Below are 27311 nucleotides of genomic sequence, written 5' to 3' on the forward strand. Positions count from 1 at the left end.
ACCAAACGTAGTACATACCATATTTAGATGATCCTGAATAAAACTAATGAGTTTGTTATTGGGTATCACTTACTGTTTGTCTGTAATTGGTTATCAAAACTTCAAAGGCGTGGCCTGATGTACTTAACAGGCCATAACTCTTCAATACAAAATTTGATTGCAACCAAATTTTGACATGTTGTATATACAGCCACATTGCACAAGTATGTGACATTTCATACAATTCTGCACACAGGGGGTGCTACAGTAACAATATAACATGATATTCTACAATTATGTAGAATGAAACTTAATGAAACTTGGTACACAAGGCATATTGAAGCATGGTACCGATAGCCCCACCTTGTGGCCATTAATAAAACACCACCATACTATTTATTAACTGCCATGTCTCTTAAATGTAATACTCCATGGCAACCAAATTCAGCAAAGTTGTACAGATGATCTACATAGATAATCGATGATGAGCACAGTAGATAGGCCCATCACTAAGGTCTATCTCCTCCAAGAAGCTGAATGAGGAAGTGGGGCAGTGGTTAACACCGTCCTTCTCCGGGGGCCATGTGCTAGTTACCTCTGGCCCCCAAGGTAAATGGTACATCAAGTAGGAAATGAGAAGATGGCTTGCATTTGTTGTTTTCCCTCCAATCATTCACATATATTTATTCATTACAATTTGTATTCTATTTAAACTCTTTTTAATGCACAGATTGAAGGAACTGACGGATTGATTGATTGATAAAAGAATATTTTTACTACTTCATCTTAACTCTATATTGTGTTGTTTTTTTTAATCATTAACTACCTGTCTTTTCAGCCACATTTGCCAGTTTCTTTATTTGATTTTTTAAAAAACAACCTTGATTTTGCATCACATCTCTGTCCCCTCAGTGAACGAGTCGGTGTGCCTTGTTTAAGTATGAAGTATTTGGTAATATCTATTTCCTAGTTGTGCATATTTCCTGGGGTGCATTTCCCCAGGTGGCGTAGTTGGTCTTCTATTTCATTCACAAGTCAAATATAGTTCTTTCCCCCTCTTGCCGCCACAAATTGATAGTTTGTGGTCTAGAAGATCGCAGGATAAGGTAATGTCTGAATCTTTTTTTTTTTTTTTAAATCTTAACAAAAGGATTTATGAACATGTTATGTCATGATTGTCAGTAAAACAAAACATGATAAATAATTACTGGCTGTGTGGAATTTTGCAGATTCTGATCAACAAAATCATGAGAAGTTGTTTTTTTCTCCTTTTTTTACATCAATACTGCAGTCTTCCTGTGTGGTGGGTATCACCTCAGACAATATACTGTAGTATCTGTATTTATAATGGTTACGAAATACTGAAACTACTGAAAAGTCAAAAAATAAGCAGGCTGAAATTTAACTCCAAAATTAAAGTATCTCAAACTAAATAAATCAGAGACAATGGTGACTGAGTTTAGACTTTCAGCTTAAATATCTGTTGAAGATTCATTCGCTCATTACTCAAGGTAGCCTCCTCACTGCCCAACTTCTTCCTCAGTCTCAGTCAGTAAGGAAAGCCGTTTAGTTTTCTACTCTAGTTCCATCTCATCAATCATTGGGTTGGTCTCTTTTTCTGTGACCGTGTTCTACACGGATGTAGCACCATCTGTGTGTTTTGGGGAGTAGCAGCTGTTTTGCAGGTAGTTAGCCATCGCAGTTTTCTGTGCTGTCTCTTTCTGTGCTCGTTGAAATACACCATGTCGTATTATCACACTATGCCTGGGGTCAGTTGTAGCAGAGCAGTCACATATCCGCATTATGTGTTGGGGGGGAGAGAAAAGTAAAAAAGGAGAAAAGTTGCTAAAAGGCATAGCTAAAGTCTCCCCTTCAGTCTCTATAGTCATCAGCCGATTACACTCCCCACTCTTCACAGAATGCTTCTTATTCTCCGCCATGGCTTTTTACTACCTACGTAGATGCGCTTCTTGACTGCGCATTTTTGTTGGCCATTATGGGTTTCTTCTAATTCATTCAGTCCTGAAATCAATGTTTCATTTTCTGACTTAACCTTTCATCCTAAATTCTACTATGTATTTAAACAAAATGTGCTTGTTTCATTATTATTGCTCACACTGAGGCCCCTTTCTGTTCTTTTAGTTTAGTTTAGTTTTTATTTTTATTTCATGCCAAACATTTGCCCCATCCCACTTGGGATTACAAGACACCACTATTTTACAAAACATACATCTTCTGATATTGCATATACAAAGCATGTGGGAAAAGGACAAGAAAGGAAACACAAACAAAATAAAAACAAAACAAAACAAAACTCCCTAATGAACTGTACACATGAATCTACAGATTATCTTGATAAAGAGCTTTTTTCCTTTTCTTCTCCCAGGCTTTCTCCAGATAACTAATTAATTTATATTTATATGTTTCATATGTAAAGACTGAGCCAACTCAGTTATTGTGCATACAAAATGAGTATCTATTTTTATCTTACTAAACAAAGCATCACACAGTTCACAATAAAAAGGACAGTAGAAGACAAAATGGAAGTCATTTTCTGTATCAATTAGACAGCACATAGGACAAAACCACTCCTCTTCTTCTAGACTAACCCTGCTGTCCAGTTTCAACAGTCAGAGGAAAAACACCAGATCTCAGCTGGGCACATAGAGATCTTTGCTTTATAGACAAATTATATGCAACATGATTTCCATTAAGCATTCCAAGCATACCATTTTCAGTTTTTATCATTGTAAAAATATGCAGTTTTTGTTTATTCCATATATCATCAGCTCACTGCCCTTTGTCCTTGGCAAACACAGATTCTCTAAACAAACCAATGTTGAGCTTTTCGTCATTAAAAAAAAAGCCTCACCAAACACAGAGTTGCAGAACATCGTGCATGCATCTCTTGACCAAGAACCAATAATTAGTTTATCCCAGATAAATATTTGTCTTGTCTACCTACTTTCTTCCATATCAAGTAACCGATTCCATAACTGAACTATACATACAGTATCTTCCATCAAGCCTCACGATTCCCACTATAGCCACCTTTGGTGCATACTTGTGCACACCCAGAAAATATCTCATAGCACTGTTTTGAACTGATTCACACATAGAGATATTTCTAAGGCCTCTGAACCTGGCAGTATGACAGGACAAACACAAGCTTGAAACAGTTTAGAAGATGTTTGGAAACTCGTATCCTTCAAATTTTTACTTTTACCAATGGTTCCTGCTTTCAGCAAGAACCTTAACACCTTTTATGAAATTCATATGCTCATCAATATAGAAACCGAAATATTTATGTGTCTGCATAATTCAGATTATGTGATCCAACTTTAAACTGGTAAGTACTGCAGGTAAATGAGAGTTTTCTAAAGTGAATTATTAGGGCCTGAATAAGAAAGTGCTAGGGGCCCAAACGGTCCCTGGCACAGAAAGTGTGAGGAACCTATTCTTTTTATAGATATTATTATTATTCTTGAACACCATTGCATTTTTGAGGGGCTTGGGATGTGCGAGGTGTGAGGGCCCATTCATCACTGCTTGCAGCTTTGATAACAGTTTCCTTTTTGTTACAGTTTTTCACGATTGCCAAGAACCAGTTCTTGAAATTACATTTCATTTCCCAGAACTCTAAACACAAATGCGTAACCGCACACTCATCTTCACAAATTTCAAACTTCCATGTCAAAACCAAACACTCCACTCAAGACCATTTAATCTTACATCTAAACCAAACTTTGCCTTCACACATTACACAAAAACCATCATGCAAAATAGCCATTACACACTGGTGAGATCAATTTAAAACACTACCATAAAAACCTGTTACTACAATGAATGAAGGCATTTATGGTTTTCACCTAGAACAACCTCTTTACATGATGAACACAATATAAAGACACAACACTTGTATAGAGTTTCAAAATTTGTAATTCCTCAATGTACTGTGGTAAATTAATCTGAAACTGAGTGAAAAAGTAAATGTACTGTAAAAATATGCAACTGATAAAGAATGTGGAATACAGTAAAATAATTTCCATGCATTTACAAATATTGACCAATGAAAAAAAAAACAGTTTGTACATAAAGAAAGTCTCAGGTCCATTGTTCCAAAACAAGTGAACTGACCCGTGGCCCTGTTATCTATCTATCTTGAGGTTCTGATTGGTGTGTGAACAGTTTTGATTTTTAGTGTTTCCACCTGGAGAGTTGTGTGTTAATTGGGTTCCAGCTGTGATGACTTGAGTTAATGATATTGAATGCCAGCGCTTTCAAAATGAGCACATGAGTGAAAACAGGGGAATAGTGTTTATAGTTTTGGGAAATGGGTCTGTCTTTTGCTAGATGGCGTCATGGTTTGGGATGTTTACTTAATAGGTCCAGTATAGTGTGAAAGCAATTGAGAAAAACTGTAATAAATAGTCTCCATTTTTTTTTACCACTTGTTCGTGTAAAAGAGCATCTGCTGCATTTTGTCTTTGGATGGCGATAGTAAAACTATGTCATCTGCATACAGAAGAATACTTATCATTTCCCTTCCACACCTTAGCCCACAATTTAAAGTTTTAATTCTGCCAAATCATTTATATAACTTGCAATCCAATCTTACACATGCTATGGTCTCGCTGTAGAGAGTTTTTAGAGCCCTGTAGAATTTTCCATTCACCCCATGCTCAACAAGTCTGTAAGCTAAAAGATCCATATTGATCATATCAAAAGCCTTCTTGCAGTAAATAAAACATGCATATGTTGACTTGTTTTCACTAATTCTATTTGTTATAATTATAGACATGATCAAGACATGACCTTGACTTACGAAACCCTGCTCTTCCACGAGAAGCCGTTCTTTCTCTAAAAACAACATGAGCCTCTCATTAAGTATAGTGGAATACAGCTTGTAAACTGTGCTCATTAGGCTGATCCCTCTTTAATTTAATGGCACCCTCGGGTCCTCACTTTGGGATTTTAGTATTGGATTTATAATAGATTTAAGCCACATAGGTGGTATTTGCCAGATTCAAAACATGTTTTAAATAATTCGCACAAAAATATCAAATAATTTGGGTGATTTTAGTATCTCATTTGGTATCATTTCAACTCCAGTTGCTTTTCCCAATTTTGCTTTGTTGATAGCCATTTGAACTTCATTACGAGTAAAACCCTTATTAAGGTCCCTTTACACAATATTCCTCTTCTAATATTTGGTTCTCTATTATATTTTTCCTCAAACAAAGTCTCCCTGGAGAAGAGATCTTTAAAGTCTCTCTCCCACCTATTAATTACCTCAGACAACCCCAGCATCTCCATGGGTATTTTCCAAACCCACCTTGGACCCAATTTATTAATTTCAGACCAAAATCTCTTGGGATTTGATGTTCGAATTTTCTTCAAGTTTAATACCTGTCCTCAACCAGCTTTATGCATAGACTGCCATAATGCTTTTGACTCCTTATTCCAATATGTTTTCTTATTAAATAACTTCCTTTCAGGATAATGGCTGTCTCTAGCTTTATTGCCAACGTCTATTTCTTCTTTAATCAATTTGCAAAAGCTACTATACCAGTTATCTAGATTTTCTTGTTCTCTAAAACAGAATTGTAAATCATTCTTCATTTTAAAGAATGTTGATTGTTGTAAACCAAAAGATAAGAGGTTAGCTAGTAAAGTCCTGCTGACTATCTTTATTGTGGGAGAAATTAACATCTCCTCTCCTTATATTTCCATGTTAACATTTTTAAAGCTCAAAGAATTCTGACCCATCACCTCCTCTCTTTTTAACGCCTGATAGTTATCCCATGACTAAATCCTGGTTTATTCATAACCTAAGGCAAGTGCTTCTTAAATGAGGTCTAAGCCTCTCTCTCTTGTCTTCTCTCCCTCTCTCCGTACTTTCTCCTCCTTGTTCTCTCTTTTCTCTCAGGCGTCTCTTTATTGGACCATCACCCATCCTGGAACCGCTCTGCTTCCCTGGCTGTCGGTGCCATTTCCAGAGGTTTTGGATCTGGTTCCTCATCCTGTAGGTGTTTCAGCCTCACCTCATGTTTCTCTCTCTCTCTGTCCTGTGTGAATGATGTCTTGTGTGTCTCTCCCTTCCATGTGAATGATGTTTTCGATTCTGTACACACAACATATATTGCATGTCTGTCCGTCCTGGGAGATGGGTCCCTCCTCTGTTGCTCTCCCTGAGGTTTCTTCCATTTTTTTCCTGTTAAAAGGGGTTTTTTAGGGAGTTTTTCCTTATTTGAATTGAGGGTCTAAGGACAGAGGATGTTGTATTGCTGTACAGATTGTAAAACCCCTTGAGGCAAATTTGTGATATCAGGCTATACAAATAAAATTGATTTGAATTGACTTCTGCAGTACTCAGGCCACTCCCTCGGGATAGGAGCTGCTACTTCTGCAGCTTGCAGGGAATTTCATCCTCTTCTCTCTGACAAATGGGCCACTGGTCATCTTCAGCATACTCCACATACATTCTACCTGACTCTGATTTCATTCTCTCCGCTAAGAAAATCCCTCAAGCCCTAAGACTCATGGGATCTTGCATGTAGCTGGTGGTGGTTTCTCATTTATGATTTCATGACATTAATCAATTTCTCATCCATGTTTGGCCTCCGACAGCCTTTATTGCTATCTCTACCCTTTTTTACATATCTTAATTCCTAACAACTGTTCATGTAGGTGAATCACTTCTATTGCTAATTACATTTAGTGTGTATGTGTCTGGTACATTGTTTCATGATATTCTCATCTCCTCTCAGAGATGAATCATCCTTGGCATGGTGAGAATGCTTTCATTTATTTTGGGGGATCCTGTCCAATCTTCATAAGGACCTACACTTACGAAGATGCGTCATATCAACAAAATCTAATCGCCAAAATTTCTGCGTTACTTACAACAAACATTGTTATTCATTTTAAATTGTGTTTTTTCCTTATTGAAATGAAGCTTTGGTGTAAGTTCAATAAGGGAGATCTCTATCATCACACTCTTTTTGTTGCTTTTTCCTTCTGTTCTATTTCTCCATCACTTCCACTTTCCCACACTGTCAAAATCCCTTCATTCACAATTCTGACATTGCCACACCTGACCAATGATCTTTCTTGCCGTATTCCTCTTGCCAATCAGACTCTTAGTGCTGCTCTTTAAATATCATTGCAATTCTGCACTCTGTCTTTCAGACTTACTATTGTGCAACCCACCTCCTCCCCATCACCACCATGACATCCATGTTGTCCATCTTGGAGCAGCAGTTTCCTCCATCAGTAGAGCCTGAGAGCAGCACCAGCATGCTCCACTGGGCCCTGTGAAAGGATGCCAGGTTAGTGTGAAATGCAGCCTGAGGGACTGTGTGTGTTTTTTCCTTTGTTTTTTGTCCTTTTCCTTTTTTGCGCCTGTGTTCCATCAAAGTCGCACGGTTTTCATGCCCTCAAGTCAATGCTGAATGAACCTGAGAACAAAAACAAGCATTACTTTTGTATGAATCTTTTTTTTAAAACATGGACTTACTTTAAAAACTCTAGAAAAATGTTTGAATGTTCAGGTCAAAGGTCAAATTGTCTCTTTAAACCACTGTGGTGACATCAACACTGCTTGCTGTGAATTTTCAAAACTGTTCCAAACCACAGTGATGAAATTGTGCAAAAAAACCTTTTGTCTGGTTAATTTACATGATGGAGGCTATTGTGTGTCTTTTTAAACATGTGATGTATGTCAGAGGAGTCAGATGGTTTTCTCTCTGATCAACATTAAAACAATTCAAACCATGATAGTTATGTACATTACTCACTTACTGCCCATTGTTACACTTATGACTTTTATATAACCTCACCCATAGGTGGCGCTACAATATTAAAAGAAATTGCTGCTGGAGCAGCAGCTAGTAGCAGCAGCTGCAGCTGGCAGTCTCACCAGCTAGCAGCAATCACATGCATTTTCTTCAAGAAATGCACATTCTAGTTGCACCTGTATTCTTCTTTCCAGATTGAACTCCTTTACAGAGAGAAACGAGGCTAACAGTCACGCCAGCAGATACGTGAAGCTGTTAGTATTTGGCTATAAACCAAATTATTGGACAAATTAAAATTTTTGACCTGATGATGGCGCTGCATGAAAAGTCAGGGCATTACAAAGTTATTAAAATTTCTCCTGAGGGGGACATGAAAGTCTGTAGCAAATTTCATGGCAATCCGTCCAATGGTTGTGGAAAAATCTCACTCTGAACCAAAACTGTCAACATACTAGTGACGCCAGAGGAAAAGTCAGAGGATCACCAAAGTCAGTAGGATTCATCGTCTGGAAAACTCAATTGTCTGCACACAATTTCATGGCACTCCATCCAATAATTGCTGAAATATTTCAGCCTGGACCGACCAAACATTGCCATTCATAGATTCATAGGGACCCACAACTTTCTACAAAAGCAATAAAAGTGTGAGTGAAATCTGTGTTTGTATTTATGCTTGGGTGGTGGCGTACAAGATAAAGCATGAAAGTCCAGCAATTGTATATAATTTTGAATGTATCACATATTTCTCTGTGTTTGTGTGTGTGTGTGTGTGTGTGTGTGTGTGCGTGTGTGTGTGTGTGTGTCTGATATGAACGTGCATGTGGCTGTCAAAAACAACACATCAGTCTTTGTCTGCCTCCCCTCTCTATGATCCTCAGCCGGGCTAGGTAAACAACTGATGTCGGCTGGAATGGACCACCTAGGTATAAGTTTCCATGTGGGAGTATCTCCTCAAAGCAAAGCAAGAAAATTTTCCGAAACACATTAAAAAGAGTTATGCAAATGGTTTACGGCAGCGCTCGTGTGGCTGTATTGTTGTATTAATCTGTATACACTGTGGCTCATCTTGGCAGGGCCCTTTGTTTGCCTTCACTCTTAATCTGCAGGGCTCATCTCAAGCTTACATCACTCAGAGTCAACAGAGAGACATCCGCCGCAGCCTTACTGCTAACACTAGAGCTAACACTGGGGTCAAATACTGTGTGTGTTTGTGTGTCCGTGCCGGAGTGTGTGTCGACCAGAGAGACCAAGAAAAGCCAAAAAAGGTCAGCAAGTTGACAACAAGTGTTCAATGATGTCACAGGCACCTGATCATAATGTGCTTATATTCTGTATCTCGCCTTTGCAAAAGATATGACCCTCAAATTTTCACTTTGTAAGCTTTCATGCATTTTCTGATGACCATGTTCTGATACATATTTGCTCTTCAAACACTGACTGGCAGGGGCCCAACCAGAAAGTGAGAAATGAAGAGTGAAAGAAAAAGAAAGTAAGGCACAGTTGGTTTTCTCTGCTTGCAAAGATGTGGTTTATCCTGACTGGAACGGGGCCATAGCTTGCATCAGCCTTCTGTCCATGTGTCCGTGTGTCTGTGTGTCCCGGCCAGTGAACTCTGCCAGATGCCTGCCGCCTTGTTATCAGTACAGGCACGGCCCGTTCTGCTGCGCCGTGTGGGCCAAACAGTTTATCACACACCACTAACAAGAGGTTGGGGTCTTGCACAAGGGATAGCGCACACACACATAGATACACCAACCAGAGAGAGAAAATCCTACATGAACACACATGCATGGAGACAAACGCACACCTTTGCATGAACTGTAGATCTTCCAGTAACTGTTTTCCCACCGCAGCGTGCATCTTAAATATTGTCCAAAATTGACTCTTTGTCTGCTGATTTGTTAATTCCCTAAATTCCTATAACAAGAATCACAACTTACTTAAAGTGGCTAAAATCAGTATTTTCATATTAACAATATATCACATTCCTACTTGGATTTTAAATGGGTCACTCGTAGTAATGAGCCTACAAAAAATTATCACCTGACTCCTGCCGTTTACCTCAGCTGTAAGAACCTTTATAGCACCTTTCAGCTCATTGTTTTGGTTTTATGGCCCCCAAGTTTACTGTTTTCGGTCGCCCTCAATGCTCTCAGTGTTGTTTTCGGATAGTAGGCAGCCGTTGTCAAGGAAAAAGCTCAGATAAACCCAATTAACCAATGTATGCTACCTGCCCAACACCAAACCAGACAAAGTTAGCAACTAGCTAGTGAACATAGTGTAGCGTTTAGCAGCTAAAGAGCCAGACATTACCCGCAGCATTTAGTGAGGAGCAAAAGAGAGCTAAAAGGAAAGTGAATATTGGACTTACAGACTAAATAGATGCAAGTGTTGCTCGTCATTGACTATATGTGGAAATAGGCAATTATTAGCTCATAAGTTCACCAGATAAACTTGAAAGGTGATAATAAGACAGTGACCCCAAGTCAGTGATCCCCCAAAAAACCCTGTTAATGCAAGTTTAAGTCAATTTAAAGGAATAGTTTGACATTTTGGGAAATATTAATAACAGTATCACTTTCATGTCTTTGTGCTAAAGCCAGGAGGTGATGAGCTTTATTTAGCATAAAGACTGGAAAAAGGAGGAAATAGCTAGCCTGGTTCAAAATATGCCTCTAGAGCTTTCCAAACAACACGTTTGATCTATTTTTTAGACAGTACATGAATATAAATGTAAATACAACAATTTGAGATTTTAGGGTTAGCAATGTGCTGTAATTATTTCGTGACGGACAACAATTTATCCATCTGCGCAACACTTGTGCGGTGTCTCTGCTGGTTGCCTCAATCTCACTGTGATTACAAGATTGTGCATGTTGTCTGCCAAGAGATAGTTATAGCAACTTCGCCTGAAACCACATTGACATTTTTATTTTTCTGTGTATGGATTAAACAAATGAGATGCATTGCGTTAATTACTGAGCTTTAAAAGGGTTGGTAGGCGTATTTTTGAGCTCCGTCTTTATGCTAAGCTAAGCTAATCAACTCCTGATTCGCTTAACACTTACTTCACAGGCTCACATCAAAAACTTGCTGAGAAACAAACTCCGCAAGAAAGCATATAATTGTATTTCCCATAATGTTAAACTATTCCTTTAAGGTTTTATGTTTAATTAAGGAAAGCTTTTTAATGACTCAACAATTAAAATAAGAAGAAAATCTTCTCTTAACTTGTCTAATGAATCAACATTTATTGTAGAACAAAAAGGCAAAGCAAGGCTTGGTAAACAAAAAAATCTGATTGTTTATGGCTGTGCTAAAACAACAAATTGCAACAGTGTGTGGCCTCTCAGTCAAACCCTCACACAATCACACAAATGCACCCCGATAAGTCCAACTCCAGCGTCAGAGCGCACTCTACAAAATGAATCATAAATAAATCAAGTCAGTGTTATTCCAGAAATGGAGGATTACAGAGTAAACATGCCCGTCTCCTCAGTGAAATATTGGTCTGAATAAGAAACATTGCCCATTTGCTCCTCAGAAAATATTGCCCATTCATTCTCATCACTGCCACATAAGGCAAAAACACATATGGTGTATAATTTTCTGTGGTGATGCCCTGGTGTCTTTTGCATGGTGTTCTGTGGTGCTGCCTTGCCATTGCCAAAGCCCTAATCCTCATTTTGGTACAGAGACTGCCTGTGGTGGTGGTGTACTGTGTGCATCCTAATCTCTCCAAAGCTCTGTGTCTAATGGATGCACTGCCTCTCTGTACACTGTGTACTTCCAGTTTAGCTATAGCCTAACAGGCATGGCAAAGTGGTGACAGGAAGAGGTTGTTACACAAACAGACTGGGAAGGATGAAGGAAGGAAGGAAGGAAGGAAGGAAGGAAGGAAGGAAGGAAATGCTCAGTCTGCAACTTGCAACCATGTAAACTATAAGTACATTCACAACAAAATGCAGTTTGACTGAAAAATCAGCCTGATCATAAAAAACAAGCATTTTTTTTTTATTCATGTGTTGACAAACATTACTGATGTAAACAAACATGTCATAGGTTTAGAGAATATTAATTACTGAGATTTTGTTGATTGTCTGTCGTCAAGACATCTTACACGAATCATGTAAGACCTGTCAATCAATTTGGCAGCGATAGCAGGCTCCAGTTTTGTGTTTTGAATTGTGATGTTGCTTCAACTGACAATTACTTTATTGTCAGTTAATCTCTCTGTTTCTCTTTCTATTTTACAAATCAATCAATTAATATTTAGCCTTAATATTTTTTAAAAGGCAGTGAAAAATGCCTATTGCAGTTTCTAACATTCCTAAGTGACATCTTCAAATTGTCTGACCAACAGTCCAAAACTCAGTTGTATTAAATTTACAATCATATAAAACAGAGAAATCACATATTTGAGAGACTGGAACCAACAAATGTTTGGCATTTTTGGTTGATACTTGATGTTGTGTTCCTTTTGCGGGCCTGTAAAGGAAGACGTAGGTGCATTCATGGCACAAACAACCTCCTTAAATATTTTGGATACTGCTTCAACTGCAATTTCTAGGTCTGTGTATCCTGTGCTGCTCCTCAGGCTCACTCTTCAGCTCCATCACACAGATGCCACTGCAACCTGAATGCTTTTAGGCATGGCTCCAGGGATGGAAGTGTAGGTCTGTTGGTCAGTCCACCACTGAAATATCTCCACAACTATTGGATGGATTGCCATTAAATTTTGTACAGACATTTACAGCCCCCAGAGGATGAATCCTATCATCTTTGGTGACCCTGTGACGTTTCCTTTATAGCCACCATGAGGTTGACATTTTTTAGTTTTGAGCAAAATGTCCCAACATCCATTGTATGGATTGCCATGACATTTGGTACAAACATTCATGCCCCTATCAGGATGAACTGTAATAACTTTGGTGATCCCCTGACCTTTCATTTAGCATCATCAGTAGAGCAAAACTATAATTATTGGTTTGTAACCGAATACCTGCTAAACTAATGACATTCCCATTAGTCACAGTTGTACTTTGTGTTTAGTGGTAACTAGCAAATCTTAGCATGCTAATGCGCTAAACAATGGTGAACATGGTAAACAGTATACTTGCTTAACATCAGTAAGTAAACATTATCGTTGTGAGCATGTTATCATGCTGACGTTAGCATTTAGCTCAAAGCACCACTGTGCCAAACTACACATGACTGTAGACTTGTTGTCTTATCCTGTTTAAAATCATTTCAGCTGTTCCACAGTGATTTTATGTGTTTACAGAATTTTCTCAGTTCCAGTGAGACAAATCACATGTCATAAAACTAAGTCACTTGATCCTGTTTGAAATGTTTGAATTGTTTTTTCAAACAGATAGCATTATGACGGAAACATTGAAATTATTTCACCACACTGTCATAAACTTGACTTGCAAATAGAAAAACAAGATGACTCAAACAAGAAGACTCAATACTAAATATTGACACTAAACAGCTTGAGATCCATCCTTGCCTTTAGTAGGCCAGTTTATATGTGTAAATGTACATATGTTCCTGCACATGAAGGGTCAGAATGATGTTGCTGCAGTGTAGAGAAGTTGCTGCACCTGCATGCAGGTGATCATCATCATGTTGATAGATGGCGTAAGACTTCCTCCCTATTTTTCCCCTCAGATCTGTTACATTGTCCTCCTGCCACAGCCGTCCCTGCTGTCCTCATCAGGCCCTCGCAGGTGTCCCGTCTGGTGACCTCATACCCGACCTCTAGCCTTTAACCCCTCACACCTGGGCGACTCCTTTGCATACCCTTTCTGAACTCTGACCCCAGACTGTCCATCATCTTGAGGTCACCTGGTAAGAACATTAACCAAAAAACTATAGTCGCTCAGTGGCGATGAAACTCTCAGCTAGGCCACCCATAAATCAGAGAAACACCCTCAAACAATCATGACACATAACTTTTTAGTAAAGTTTGATTATCTCATACTTCTTACAGGAATCCTGAAATACACATGCAAGTAGTTGTTTTTTTTACATACATACAACGACACGAACATGATCATATATCTCTTGATCACTATTTTGCTCTTTTGTCTTTAAGAGCAGGTTTAAAAGTGTTGCATAATGTCGTTTTCTTGCCTAGAACTGGAGAAAAACATGCATATGTGAATACCATCTTACATAAATACTCTTACATACATTCATACTGTATACTTGCATGTATATTAGAACCAGATGTACTTTTGCACTTTTCCATGTGCACTTAAACATATGCATATGAATATATGAATGCAGAAAAGGAAGTAGTATTTATACAATATCTTTATCTTACATACCATACTACACACAGTATACTGTACATTTCCCGTTATGAAAAGTCAAAAAGCAGAAAACTTTTTCCTCACTTGTTTACTTTTGCACTCTAGAGAGTAGGAAAAAAGTGTCACACACTCTGGCTCCATATGCCTTTTCTCTTTTATTTATTTATTTACTTTTGCACTCTACCATTTCATGTTGGGCAGCTCCTGTGCTTTGAGCAGCTGCCTGCAGTTTTATATGAAGTGGCATTGTTTTGGTTTTGTCAATTCAGATAACTGAAAGTTATCCCACTCTGCATCGTGTTGCTCAATGTTGCTTCTCAGTGTTACCTGTAAGATATAATAACAGGGAGTAATTTGTTTCAGTGTTAATATGAAATTACAGCTTATCTTTAAAAAGTTTTTATTGTACCTCTAACCACAACTGTGTTTTGTTGCACCGTTTACTTCACTTAAAGTGATGTTGAGGTGTGCTGACACACCCAGGAGTACACCTCTACATCACAGCAGTAAGGTGAGATGTTAAACCACAGCAAAAACATGATTTTCAGGGGTTGTTCATTTTCTCTTCAAATAAAACAGTTTACATCAGCTTAATTTAATCTTCTAGTAATTTCCTAGCCCGACTAAATAAATGATTTTTTGCTCTGGAAACTGGTCTTCTTACCTTTTTAGAACAGACAGAATCAACAGACAGAAATTTTATTTTGAGTTGATTTCCCTGATTTAGTCTTCTTTCATTTTTCATTCTCTTTTTGGGCATCTACATACATATCCAACAGCTTTTGTATATATCAGAGGGGTCATGATAACTGTTTAAACCCAGTGATGACCAAATTATGTGGTATTAAAGACTTGTCAAATAGACTTTTTTTGGCTCTCACCTCACAAGTGCCAATGATAGTTTTTAAATATTTCTGCTTGTATTTCTTTTGTGTTATTTTCATTTTCTTGTACCTATAGCAGGATGATGAAATCCAGGAAACACAAACTCATTCAGCGGTTTTGGGGGGTACAAACAATGTACATTTTTATTGTAATTTGAAAACTTGTTGTCCCTGTAAGACAACAATTCATTCTTAAAATTTACCGATTTGTGTTCACAGTAAGATGTAGGTACAGTATCTTCCCATTTTTTCCCAACTAGATAGAAAAAACAAACTACACTCAAAATCTAAAAACATGTCTATTTCACTGTAGTTGTCTGTATGAATTAATTTCTTACCTATAGGTGGTTTAAATCTTTATATTTTACTTTACTTACTTACTTTTTTTCACAGATTATTGTGGAATAAATTTCCATAAATCTTTATATTTTGGGGCAAATAGACCCTGTAAAGCATTTTGTGACTCCAGCAGAAGTTTGTTTCATCACCAAACTGTATGAATACGACACCAACAGGCGCTAGATCACACTACACTACACTATACACTAAAACCTCCAGTGTTGATTTTGGACGCACACTTTTGACAGTTTGGTCCAGTGAAACCGTTAGTGGCAGTCTTAAACTCCAAAATGATGATCAGCAATTATAAAATTAAGTTTAATTTGATTTTCTATCGCAGTGGTGGTCTTTCATCCCGAGGGGGGGATCTGAAAACCATTTCTTGAATGTCCATGAAGAAAATCTAAAAATGTATCTGAATTGTCACATAGCGCACCCACATGTCACTACTACATAAGAAAAAGTACAATTTAATGCGAGCAGAAGTGCTGCCTGTACATTCTGTATGATTGACCACCAACACTGTTCCAGGAATCTTGTTTTCACATGGGAGGATTCACTCCAACCTCATCATTTATGACGGATATGTTATATTTTTTGAGCAGGTGGGGGTGGGGAACGGGCTTTAAATGACATCTGATCTCTTTGTGGGGCTTCCCTTTTCAAGTCGAGGAATCAAAGACCACCAATGTGTTACACCTATAATGTGGTCAGGAGAGGAGGAGGAGGACAAGGAGGATCTGCAGATTTGGCACAGACACACACTTGAAATCTTGATCCGCTCCCACCGAGTCCATGTTGGCAGATGGAAAAGAGCACAGCACAACTCTCTGATCAACCCCTGCACTTGCCACACACTGTGCTAGCACTGACAACGTTTATCATTCTGCTTTACTGTTGATGGCCACTTTCCTTTTTTTTTCTCCATTTTCTCCTCACTCCCTTCCCCTTTGGCAGGATTAAGTTTAATTGTATCGTATATGACAGATACGGAGTGAGGTTTGGCACTAATTCAAGGCAGACCGTGCACAGGCATTTTATGGTTTCTTTCCACCTCACTTACTGATGTGTGGTGGTGACACATTTGACAAAAACCATCCAAGGCTGAGGGCTGGGTGGGGAGCTGTGTGTGTGTGTGTGCGTGTGTGTGTGTGTGTGTGTGTATGTGTGTGTGTGTGTGTGTGTGTGTGTGTGTGTGTGTGCGTGTGTGTGTGTGTAGAGAGAGAGAGAGAAAGACAGAGTTGAAAATGAACTGAGACATGACTTTTACACACACCAATTTTCAATTTTCAGTCAGCCTCAACCACACCTTCCCTTCTGCCGTCCAGCACCTCATACGGTCACATTTTTCTAAAAGTACAATTGTTTGAATCTGAAAACTGTGTGGTTTGTGCAGTTTGAATGCATCTACGCTATGGTCTACTCTGCAGTGGTGGCACCCTGGGGCCACCTACCCGCAGTAATCTCATAATTAGCCAAATGGGTTTTGTAGAACCTGCCAAATATGTGCCATTTGTTGTTCTGGGGTCAGACAAATTGAGGTGTCAATTGAGAGCAGAAAAATCTGGTTTGTTGTAAACTGACAAAACATGCAGAATAATGTTGGGCCTCGGTGGGAAAAGGTATAATCAGTTTGATCTGGGCCTGAACTTTTTTTTAACAGCTGATGTTCATTCATCAGAAAGATTTGTGTGTTAAAGCAGGGTGTGTACGTGTGTGTGTGTGGGTGTGTGGGTGTGTGTGTGATTCCTGGTGAGTGGACCACCAGGCGCCCAGACATGGACTCCGCCTTTGAGCTTAATACAACTGATTGCACTCTGATCAGTGCTGGTAATAGTTAAGGCTTCAAAGGCACTACCTCTGAGGCTGCCAGCACTTATTTCCGACCCTGAGATTGCAGTCTCAGCCTTTGAAAAACACTTAGTCTCAAAATAGTCTTTGTGTGTATTTCTTAACGCTTTTTGTGATTAATATTTGTTTATATAATATATATATATTTCACCTTTAATACTGTAAGTTTTAGAACTGTAAATAACATGCTAACAATGGCAAAGAAAACATAAGTTCATTTAATAGTTAAAGCTGCAGTAATAAATGTTTTTATATTAACAATTTATATAAAAATAATTACTGGTAGCGGGATAGGTGTCTGTCATAGTGATGAACCCACAGAGAATTATCAGCTCACTCTGCATTTTAGCATCTTTCAGCTCATTGTTTTGGTTTAAGGCCCTGAAAGTGTACCGTTTTGGTTCACTCTCATCTCTTTCATCAGTGTTTTCCAATAGGCAGCTGTTTGCACCAAAAAAGCTCTGATGAACCCATTATAAGCTACCTGCACAGCACCAAACAGCAGACAGACAAAGTCAGCATATAACTAGGGGAACATAGTGGAGCATTTAATAACTAAAGACACAGATATTTCCCTCAGGTGTTGGTAACAGAGTAAGCTCTGTTTTGGTCTATTGGTCAAGTTCAGTATTAACAAGAAATGATTGCGGGCCCCACCTGAAACCCAGCAGACTGATCTAGCTTTCTGCAGTCACTCTATTCATCATCATCCATCCACTCATTGCTCATGAAACTGGGTGGTCGTAGCTGGACCTGGCATCCACCTCGTACACTATAAGCTCAGTGTTGGTTTCAGTTCATTTAAGTTAACAAATAGATGCAGACAGAAACTAAACCAAAGTACTTCAGGGATGAGGGTTATCATTCATTGTTCATCACAAGCTCAACAAAAAGATGCTTTCTGTCTACCGCATGTTACTCTCATGCATCGATATCTCATACCAGACAAGACACAACCAACCAAACAAAAATATCAAATGACAACCTGTGACCGTCAGAAAAACTAACAGAAGGTTAAATTTGGTTTTATTCCAGAAGCCATAAAACTTGTGCACAGCAAGAAATTGTCAGTTTATGTTGTTTATAGATTGATAAATGCACTTCTTGCACTTTTTGACACAATGTGTCTTTGCAGTGTTGCCACTTGGGTCTTTTAACTTTTTTTGCATTTTTCTTTTAATCGTTACAAATCATATTTTGTATTTTTAAATTGTTTTCATATGTGTGAATGAATTGTTTTGTGTTTGCAAACCTGAGTGCCTAGAATTGTCTCTTGAGGGACAAATACAATACTCTGAATTTAAAGGTGCAGTTTGTAGAATTTAGTGGCATCTAGTGGAACGGACTTGGCAGAAATGGAATATAATATTCATAATTCTAATTCATATTAATTAGTGTTTAATCACCTGAAAAAATGGTCAAAGCAGACCCACCAAGAGCCGGGTTCTGCTTGAGGTTTCTTCCCGTTAAAGGGGAGTTTTTCCGTACCGCTGCTGCCAAGTGCTTTCTCATGGGGGAATTGTTGGATCTCTGTAAATTAAAGAGTACAGTCTAGACCTGCTCTATGTTAAAAGTGCCCTGAGATGACTTTTGTTGTGATTTGGTGCTATATAAATAAAATTGAAAATTGAATTGAATTGAAAAATAAGAATTGTTGTGTTTTCATTGTCTTAGAATGAGCCCTTTATATCTACAAAGGGAGTGGGTCCTCTTCCACGGAGGCAGTCATGTTGCATCACCATGTTTCTACAGTAACCCAGAATGGACAAACCAAACACTGGACCTCTCATGTTTCTCACGGGTTTCGCGGCCACCAAAGGTTCTCCTACACACATGGAAGGGGAGGGTGAGGGTAGATGTATTCATTTGGTTGCAATCTGCAACCTCACCACTAGATGCCACTAAATCTTAAACACTGGTCCTTTAATTGTTTAGTTAACTGCCGTGTCCAAGGCCAAACTGTCAAGCTCAACTTTTAATCCAACTTGCATTACAAGTCCGAAAAGTGTTTAGAATAATGGAGGTTTTGAACATTTTCCAATCACATGGCAACTGAGCAAACTCCATCTATGGATCACTCTACAGAACAAGCAAGAAAGATTTGTTTTGTCAACCAATATTATAATTCACTTTTTTGTTGTTGTTGTTTGTTTTTTGCATGCTCATACTTCCACTCTTCTTCTGTCTTTCTCTTCTTGTTTTCCTCTCTGCCTCTCTATTGTCTGTCCCTCTCTCTGCTTTGAATGCAGGTAAGCTCACACCTCTTACGCTCAGCACCCTACAATTACAGCATGGGAGCCCCCCACACAGCTCCACTCCTCAAACAAACACACTCATACACACTTGAATGCCCTTTGGCACTGAAGACGCCTCGAGAATAGCTTTTTTAAAAACACATACAGTACACATCTCAAAACAATTGTTCTCGTCTGACGGAGAAAAAGGTTTCGGAGGATAGTGGCAGCTAATATGTGTTTAAAGGGCAATAATAAAAACTGTGGTGGAAGAAAATGATTGAAATGAGACGACGGGTCTTTGTGGTGACGGTGCATTTCATTACGCTTTCCCTGGCTCATCATCAAGAAAGGTAAGAGTCCAAATTATTGAGATTTGTAGAAGTGAATCTGATTTTTGTGATAAAAAATCTGAATTATTGATATTTATGAAGTAATCTATCTTTTTAAAGCAATATAGGATACTTTTTTTCCTAAGAGCAATTAAGTGCTGACTTTAGTCAACTTCTTAAAGATAGTAAGGGTTGTGTATCTCTTGCTCACACACACTGTTGGTGACCTCTGTCAGTACAGTGTGAGTGCATGAAACAAACTTAACTGGCCTGTGTCTAATCATTTAATATCCTCTTATTGCAGTGTGGGTGTGAGGAAATTTAACAGCAGCTATGAGTGAAGCTTGCTCAGTGGTTCTGTAGAACATGTAGTTTATTACACTTTTGTTTATGACAGCAGATTTTAATGAGGGAGAAATGATTGCTGCTTAGAATATAATACGCTCTTTAAGACTTTTCCTGTGAATGCATGGAAATAAGGAAGGTGTTTCATAAGTAGTTACAGTATATAGCGGCATTAAATGGGCTCCAGTGTGCTCTAAAGATCCAGGAATAAACTGTTGTATGGACTTGGTTATGATATTTTGTAATCAAAGATGTTGAAGAGGGTAAATCCACCAGAAGGAAATTTAGGATGGCAAAAATTAATCACCCTCGTTAAACCTGAAACATTTTCTAAGGAAACTCTACACGTGCTTGCTGCTTAAAATATGCAGTTGGAACATTTGGATGAAATGCTGAAATAGTTGAAGTTGTAATTGAAGTGGCAGTCAAAATGCAAACACCAAAAGTAGTTGCAGTTGACATAGAAGTGCTGAAAGAAGTTGAAGTTTAAATGTAAGAACTGACAACAGTTAAAATGTCTGTACAAGTGTAAAATTTATTTTTATTTTAAATGTCCTACTTGAGCTGAACCTCGTCAAGGAAAAGGAAGGACGTTTCTAAGGAAAAGTGTAAATAAACAACAAGTGTCCAGAAGGAGAAGCAGAAGAATAATAAAAATATCAATGAGTGTGTATTGCTGAATGCAAGCACACTAATAAAAAGAAACCTTTTCTTGTGGCTCTGTTACATTGACAGACCGAGTCAAATTTCATTTTTGTGCCAGCAGCAGTTGGTTTCAGTTAAACATGCTGTTGCTAGTAGCAGCCGCTACTAAGCAACAGTTCGGTGGCAGTTTAACTGACACCGTTACATTGAGTCAGATCTGTGACTTAGCAAAAATTGACAATTATCCTTTATTCACTCCCTAAAAGCCCTTGTTGGAGCATTATCTGTATCTGTTGCCTTTTTTTATTTTAGCTGTTTAGTGATTGTTGATTTATTCATCTAGTTTTCCTGAGTTCACTGCTAACCAAGCTAGCTGTCTGAGGCTAATGTATCAGCTAATGTAACATTCTAGGTTACTGTTGGACTTACTGTTATGTATTTTACTGTTTTACAGTGTTTCACTCTTGTGGAACTCAGTGAGTATGTTTACTAGATTAATTACTGTGTTATTCTTCCTTTGGGGATTTAATGTTATTCTTTTACTGGTGAGACTTTATTTTTTCCAGGCATAACAAATCACTCCCTTGCTCACTCATTTACTACTCCCTGTTTAATAGACACTCAATAGTTTACTCAATGGAGAGCAGTAAATTGAGACACTTACTATTCATCATCATTTCGTGTCATTACAAACAGCCATAGATTCACACAATAGTAATTTTTGCATCTATAAAACTTGTCATGTTACATTGTGGGATTATTAGGAGGACATAGCCTATATCTTATTTAACAGCTCTTTTGTGAATCCTTATTACTGTTCTAACTCATTTTTACAGCACCTTTGTTCTAATTCTTGTTAAAGGTTATCTCATCTTTTGCTGGTTTGCAATCACTATCACTCAATTTGTTGCTCAAACTTCAAAGGCCAACTGTTGTTGTTAAGCTTTATTGTAAGTGTGTTTAGCTTGCTGCATAGCTACAGGCATAGCGAGGGCAAAAGAATACCTCTAAGCTTTTCTAATACTAAAGAGTACAACCTTCTTCCAGGACATCAGACTTTGGATTCTGTGCTGAAATTGAAGCCCTGAAGGCTTGATGGTGCTTAATGATCTGATAACCTTTTGTCCCAGCTTCCACAGGTCAGTGGAGGATGCGTTGGAGCACACTGGCGGTCGTGCACAGCTGGGGCTCTGCAGCTATGGTCAGATGACTTCCTGTTGTTTGGGATGGAGGAATGTTAATGGCATTTGTCAGCGTAAGTCACTCTGCGATTCAGTGACAGCACAACTACAATGACACATTAGCCAGAGTTCACAGGTTATCAGTCCGGCATCTTGGAGAAACAACAAACAGTAGGAAATAAGTGTGAAAAAGTTTGACTCTTGTATCTCTGGTTTGTCTGTTCTTTGCATTATTTTCATTTTTTATTTATCTTTTAATGAAATGAACAACAACTACATACATTTTGTAAAGTGCTGTACTTCCATAAGGGCAGAGTACCTCCATTTTATTTATTATTTTACTTTTATTGTACTTTTCACTGTGCTACATTTAGTTACTTTAGTAACATTTTTAGGTATTCATATGTTCCATTATGATTCTTCCTCAACTCCTATAGGAAAATATTGTACTTTTAATTTTATAAATTATGTGATAATTAACACATGAGCTTTTGAAATATGTCATATTATAGATTGAACTATCCAATATTATATAAAGTAAAAGTAAAATTAGCTCTACCTCAGCTAAAACATGAAAACACTGCTTACATGTTAATGCATCAGAACAACTGATTCAATAGCTTAATATATAATAATATAACACTCTGAAAGGGTTCCTTCTGCATAATGAGTGCGTTTACTTAAGGTAAAATTTTAAATGCAGGAGCTTTTCTTACAATGAAGTGTTGTTACAATGAACATTTTCTTCCACCACTGATCATCATACACCAGTGCACAGTTGTTATTGATGTTAGTAGGTTATATCATGTCCGTTGTCCCCCACAGCGGTGTGCAAGAAGTCATGCGTATATGGACAATGTGTGGGACCTGACAAATGTTTATGCTCCAGAGGGTACAAAGGACGGCAGTGTGATGAAGGTACACTACAATACACAAAGCGTTGTCAGTCTTATGTTTCTAATTTTTTAACCATTACCTGTGTTCCCCTGCATCATTTGCCACAAGGATTCCTTTCTGCGGCTTGAATAATGTTTCATATTGACTCCAGATGTGAATGAGTGCGGTTTCCTGGAGAGACCGTGTTCCCAGCGCTGCATGAATACACACGGTAGCTATCGCTGTTACTGTGAACCTGGATACACGCTCAGTGCAGACGGATACACCTGCAGCGGTGAGTAATTTCCTCTTTAAACAGAACATTTTAAAACTTACAGTTTGGTATCTAAGAACCCAAATGAAGAAAATCTGTAGACTGACAGATGATATTTGTGATGTTGGAGTAGTTTTCCACACAGTCTATCTGCCATCTTCATACCATAATAGGAGGTTAAAGTATCTGAGGGCTTGGTACTCAGTTTACCCACCTTTTTAGGCTAACATAAATGTTTATGACAGCAATTCACAGTTTATATTAGAGTAAGTGATATCATAACAAAGTGTATAGAGGGTATTTCAAGGGCAAATTAATCAGGGATTTATCTAAGATACTGGTTATTGTGGTGTAGTGTTAGGTCAAAGAGAATGATCACCGTTATAGCTTCATCACTTGTCCCAGTGTTACAGAGAACAAGGCTGGACTCATATGTTATGTGTGTGGTGGCATGAGGTGTGTGTATTCTCTCTCAGTGGTGATCCAGTGGCCCATTTCTCAGCCAGTGTTTCCCTGTCTGTCTTCCAGGAGAGGCCGCATGTTTCTCCCTGCGCTGCCAGTTTGGTTGCCAGATGGAAAGAGGGGGAGCAGCAGTGCGCTGTCTGTGTCCCCCCGGCCTCCACCTGGCCGCTGACAACAAGACCTGTGAAGGTAGTTCTTCAGAAACACCCCTCAGCTTATCATTATGAACCACTGTAAAAAGAGATGCCTCACGTGTTTAGATTTAGCACATTTCCATTGTTGTTCTTAGCCTGATAGTCAGAGTGAACTGCCATTTATATTCACTTTATTATTTTGTCTCACACTGTGTTCATGTTTGAAGGAGGTGGTCATTTCACCTAAATACAAAAGGAAGCAAGCATCCATCCCCCTGACATCATTTTTCAGTCATCATGGAAGCTGTGGTAGTGGTTATCTTAAAGCTGGTCCAATCAATATTCTTATATTAACAATAGATCAAATAACAAAAACAAAAACAGAGCTAAACATTGAGTGAATATTAGACTTACATCCTTCTGGTGGCCAGAAACACGACTATATGAATGATAATGTTGCTACATGTCTGCTGGAGGTGTGTCTGCTAACAAGTTTGCCATATCAACTAAGAAGGTATAATACGTCTATGTTGTGTTTAAAGCTTGTTTACACTGCCCCCAGTGGCCAAAAATATCATTTAAACCTATTATTTAAAAATATCATTTAAACCTAATATCAGTTAAACCTGCAGGTTTAACAAAGACTGAACTTCACTGTCTAATCATAAAATCATCATAGAATCTCTTCTGTGGCTTAATTTGTATTCGTATTCCTTAATTTCGAACATATTAGAGCAAAGAGCTGTGAAGCAGGACATTGCGCTCGCTGCTGCAGGTTTTTTAAAATGGTTGTTGTTAAATACTATGAAAAAGGCGAGTGTTCTCGACCAGCCAGCGTCATTCAGTGCTGCAAACCCAACCCAGATACTTCCTGCGCTAACCACGAGAGCACAAAGTTTCTCTTTTTGCTTTTCACCTCTTTTTTAAATTGTGTGTTGCTCCAACCATTATGCTTTGCCAAATCTTTTCTTTATGACTTTATTTGTAAAGAAGGTGAAGCTTCACCATTCATCTACCTACAGCTTACTTACCACCAATGGCACCTCTCCGCTGGGTCTGTCCACCCAATGGTGAAAAGCCTTTAATTACCTAATGAAGAGAAAAACATACTCAGCTCTAATAAAGCACTGGCCGCAGACACCTCCTGTCCTGTAATGAAGCGAGCCTTCCCCCGGTCTCACGGCCGTTCAGGAGACATTCTCACACTGTGGGAGAGCTTTTGGTGGGAACAATTTAGCTTTCAAGCATGTGCATTCACCGATGCACAACTGTATTTTAAATAGTTCTGAGTTTGAGTGCATCTGTACATTTACCAGAGATAGACCAAGTTGCCAGTTTATTAGGGACGAATGAGAAATTCAAATGCAGTTCAATACAGCAGTCTATTGCCACTGATATATATGAGGATGGGGAAAAAAAGATAACAGCATTTATTGCAGGGCTATTTTGTGCTTGTTTTTATGTACGTCCACATTTTAGTTTTGTACTGTTTTGAACTTCATTTTACTGTATTATTATCTGTAATGTGTGCTGCTGTTTGAGCCAGGACCCCACAAAAAAAGAGACTCCCTGACCTTAAGAGGCTATGCTGATAAAATAAAGGTTAAACTAAATCTTAATAATAATACTAATATACTACTAATAATAATATACTAATAAAATAGATGTACCTGGGTATGTCTGGCAATTCTGTCTGACTTGAGAAAGTTCTTGAAAGAGAAGAGAATCATTTATGTCTGTGTTGTTATAAAAAAAAAGGTAGTTCAAAAGAGGAACATGAGGGACCTAACACCTGAGGTGAAACATTTGTGTGTTTGGGTCATCCTTGTTTTTGAACAGCAGTGCACCTTTCAAAGCTTCAGTACAAAGAGGTGGCTGCAAGGTCAAGGTACTCATTTGTGCCTCTCGTGTCTTTTTGAAGGTAATTATTGTTTTGAACAAGAAACATTAAAGCACCATGTCATCCGGGTTAGGTGTGTGTGTGTGTGTGTGTGTTTGTGTGTGTGTGTGGGCAGATAGATTTGTACTGACTACTTCTGCAGGTGACCTGTGCAATGAAATGTGATGCTGATGTTACACATGTATGTGTCGTGTTGCAGATGTAGATGAGTGTCAGCGGGATGCTGATGTGTGTCCACCACGCCGGACCTGCAGGAACACTTTCGGCAGCTTTTTCTGTGCGTGTCAAGATGGCTTTGTGATGGGGACACTCCAGGGCTCAGTGCAATGTCGAGGTAAAAAAACAAAAGAAAAAACACTCCTAATCATTTCTAATTACATTAATATGACTTCAATATGCAGTCGACCACTTTTTGCGAAGCAGATGGTCACGTTTCTCATAAAATCCATCATAAAATCCTGTGGTATATGTGACAATGTGTTTTGTGTTTATGAATGTACAGGTATGCATGAGGTTTTTTTTTCTCAACACTTGCCTTTATTTAACAGTAGAGATAGACAGGAGACACAAGAAAGAGCAGAGGGACTCAAAGCAGGGACATGGCGACTACATGGTTTACGTCAACAAGGCCACAGGGTCGCCCATGTTGGAGATTGTTTTGCGGCATCCAGATCTGCTCCATGTCAGCACTGAAAAATGACTAAATGGATCACAGCACAGCCACACATGTTCTCCTCATCTGTGTTAATTGGCAGAGAGAGGGATCATGTGAAGATGTGCTTTGGCAGCGGAGATCTAGAGACCATGTTTATTTGATGAGCACTCATAGCTCACCCACTCAGCTGTGGGCTCACCCACATGCTGTTTTTGTTTTCATCCATGTGATGAGCATTGCAAAATTATCTCTCGAGCAGGTTTGAAACAGACACTCTCCACGCTGATCTCATATGACTTAGCTGTGGAGCAGCCTCAGCATACCTTCTTGCTGTAATGTAACCAATCCCCTACTTGCTCTGACATAAAAAAGACTCTGACATGTATTCGTCATTACGAAACATTTCAAACCTCCTTCTCCTCTTCTCCACAGATAAGGATGAATGTTTAACCGGGTCTCACCAGTGCAGCCGCCATGCTCAGTGTGTCAACACAGATGGTTCCTACACCTGTCAGTGTTTGGAGGACTACTTCGGCAACGGACGCACCTGCTGGCCCAGGAGAGCCCCACAGTCCAAGGCTGTCATGTATTTCAATTACAAACTCTCCAAAAGGACCAAGCCCATACGACCTTCATCTTAGTGCAACTTCTCACAACCTTCATGGTTCAAACCATGAGTGACACATGCAACATTAGAGGGTAATTTAAGAGGTATTCGGTTAAAAAAAAACAACCTTTTCAGGACAAAACATGTTGTAATGTCAAGTATTTTGTTAAGTAATGTAAAGAATTTTCAACACAACTGGAAAGCTTGTGTCCATCTACAGTTATAGCTGTTATTTCTCCAGTCAACAGTCAGCGAGGCAAAACCTGGAACGATCCCAGCATCACTGGCTGCTTGTGTGATGTCTGTTGAAGAAACCCTTCATTTAACAAATGTACTGTAACAGGACCACACTCTGTACTTTGCTTGAGTGCTACAGCCCAAACGGACGGTGATGACAAGGGGTTTTCCTTGCGCTGGCAACAACAGTGTCACAAAGACACCACCCGTGTTATTCCTACTTCGCCAAAGAAAACACTAAACAAAATTTGCCAATA

General features: G+C 38.7%; 1 protein-coding gene across 2 annotated transcripts; it reads left to right on the forward strand.

Annotated features, from left to right (window-relative positions):
- The first annotated feature begins 5268 nt into the window (after positions 1-5268).
- Positions 5269-27311, forward strand: si:ch211-194g2.4 (nephronectin). Of its 2 annotated transcripts, XM_067585965.1 has the most exons (9): positions 5269-6004; positions 7171-7310; positions 13452-13631; positions 21859-21983; positions 22735-22827; positions 22958-23080; positions 23588-23710; positions 25755-25889; positions 26643-27311. In XM_067585965.1, the coding sequence occupies exons 4-9, from the start codon at positions 21935-21937 to the stop codon at positions 26849-26851; spliced, it is 732 nt and encodes a 243-aa protein (XP_067442066.1). In that variant the 5' UTR covers positions 5269-6004; positions 7171-7310; positions 13452-13631; positions 21859-21934; the 3' UTR covers positions 26852-27311. The 2 variants fall into 2 exon arrangements, with proteins under 2 accessions (XP_067442066.1, XP_067442065.1); XM_067585964.1 differs by lacking the exons at positions 5269-6004; positions 7171-7310; positions 13452-13631 and having other exon boundaries at positions 20884-21983.

The sequence above is a fragment of the Thunnus thynnus genome, chromosome 3, assembly GCF_963924715.1.
Source record: "Thunnus thynnus chromosome 3, fThuThy2.1, whole genome shotgun sequence".
Classification (NCBI taxonomy): Eukaryota; Metazoa; Chordata; class Actinopteri; order Scombriformes; family Scombridae; genus Thunnus; species Thunnus thynnus.

What these genes read in the sequence shown, in the direction of transcription:
- si:ch211-194g2.4 (XM_067585964.1), top strand. Translation starts at nt 21,824, where the DNA reads ATGGTGCTTAATGATCTGATAACCTTTTGTCCCAGCTTCCACAGGTCA. An exon ending in TGTTAATGGCATTTGTCAGC is followed by an intron (nt 21,984 to 22,734) that starts GTAAGTCACTCT and finishes TGTCCCCCACAG; the next exon opens with CGGTGTGCAAGAAGTCATGC. An exon ending in TGACAACAAGACCTGTGAAG is followed by an intron (nt 23,711 to 25,754) that starts GTAGTTCTTCAG and finishes GTCGTGTTGCAG; the next exon opens with ATGTAGATGAGTGTCAGCGG.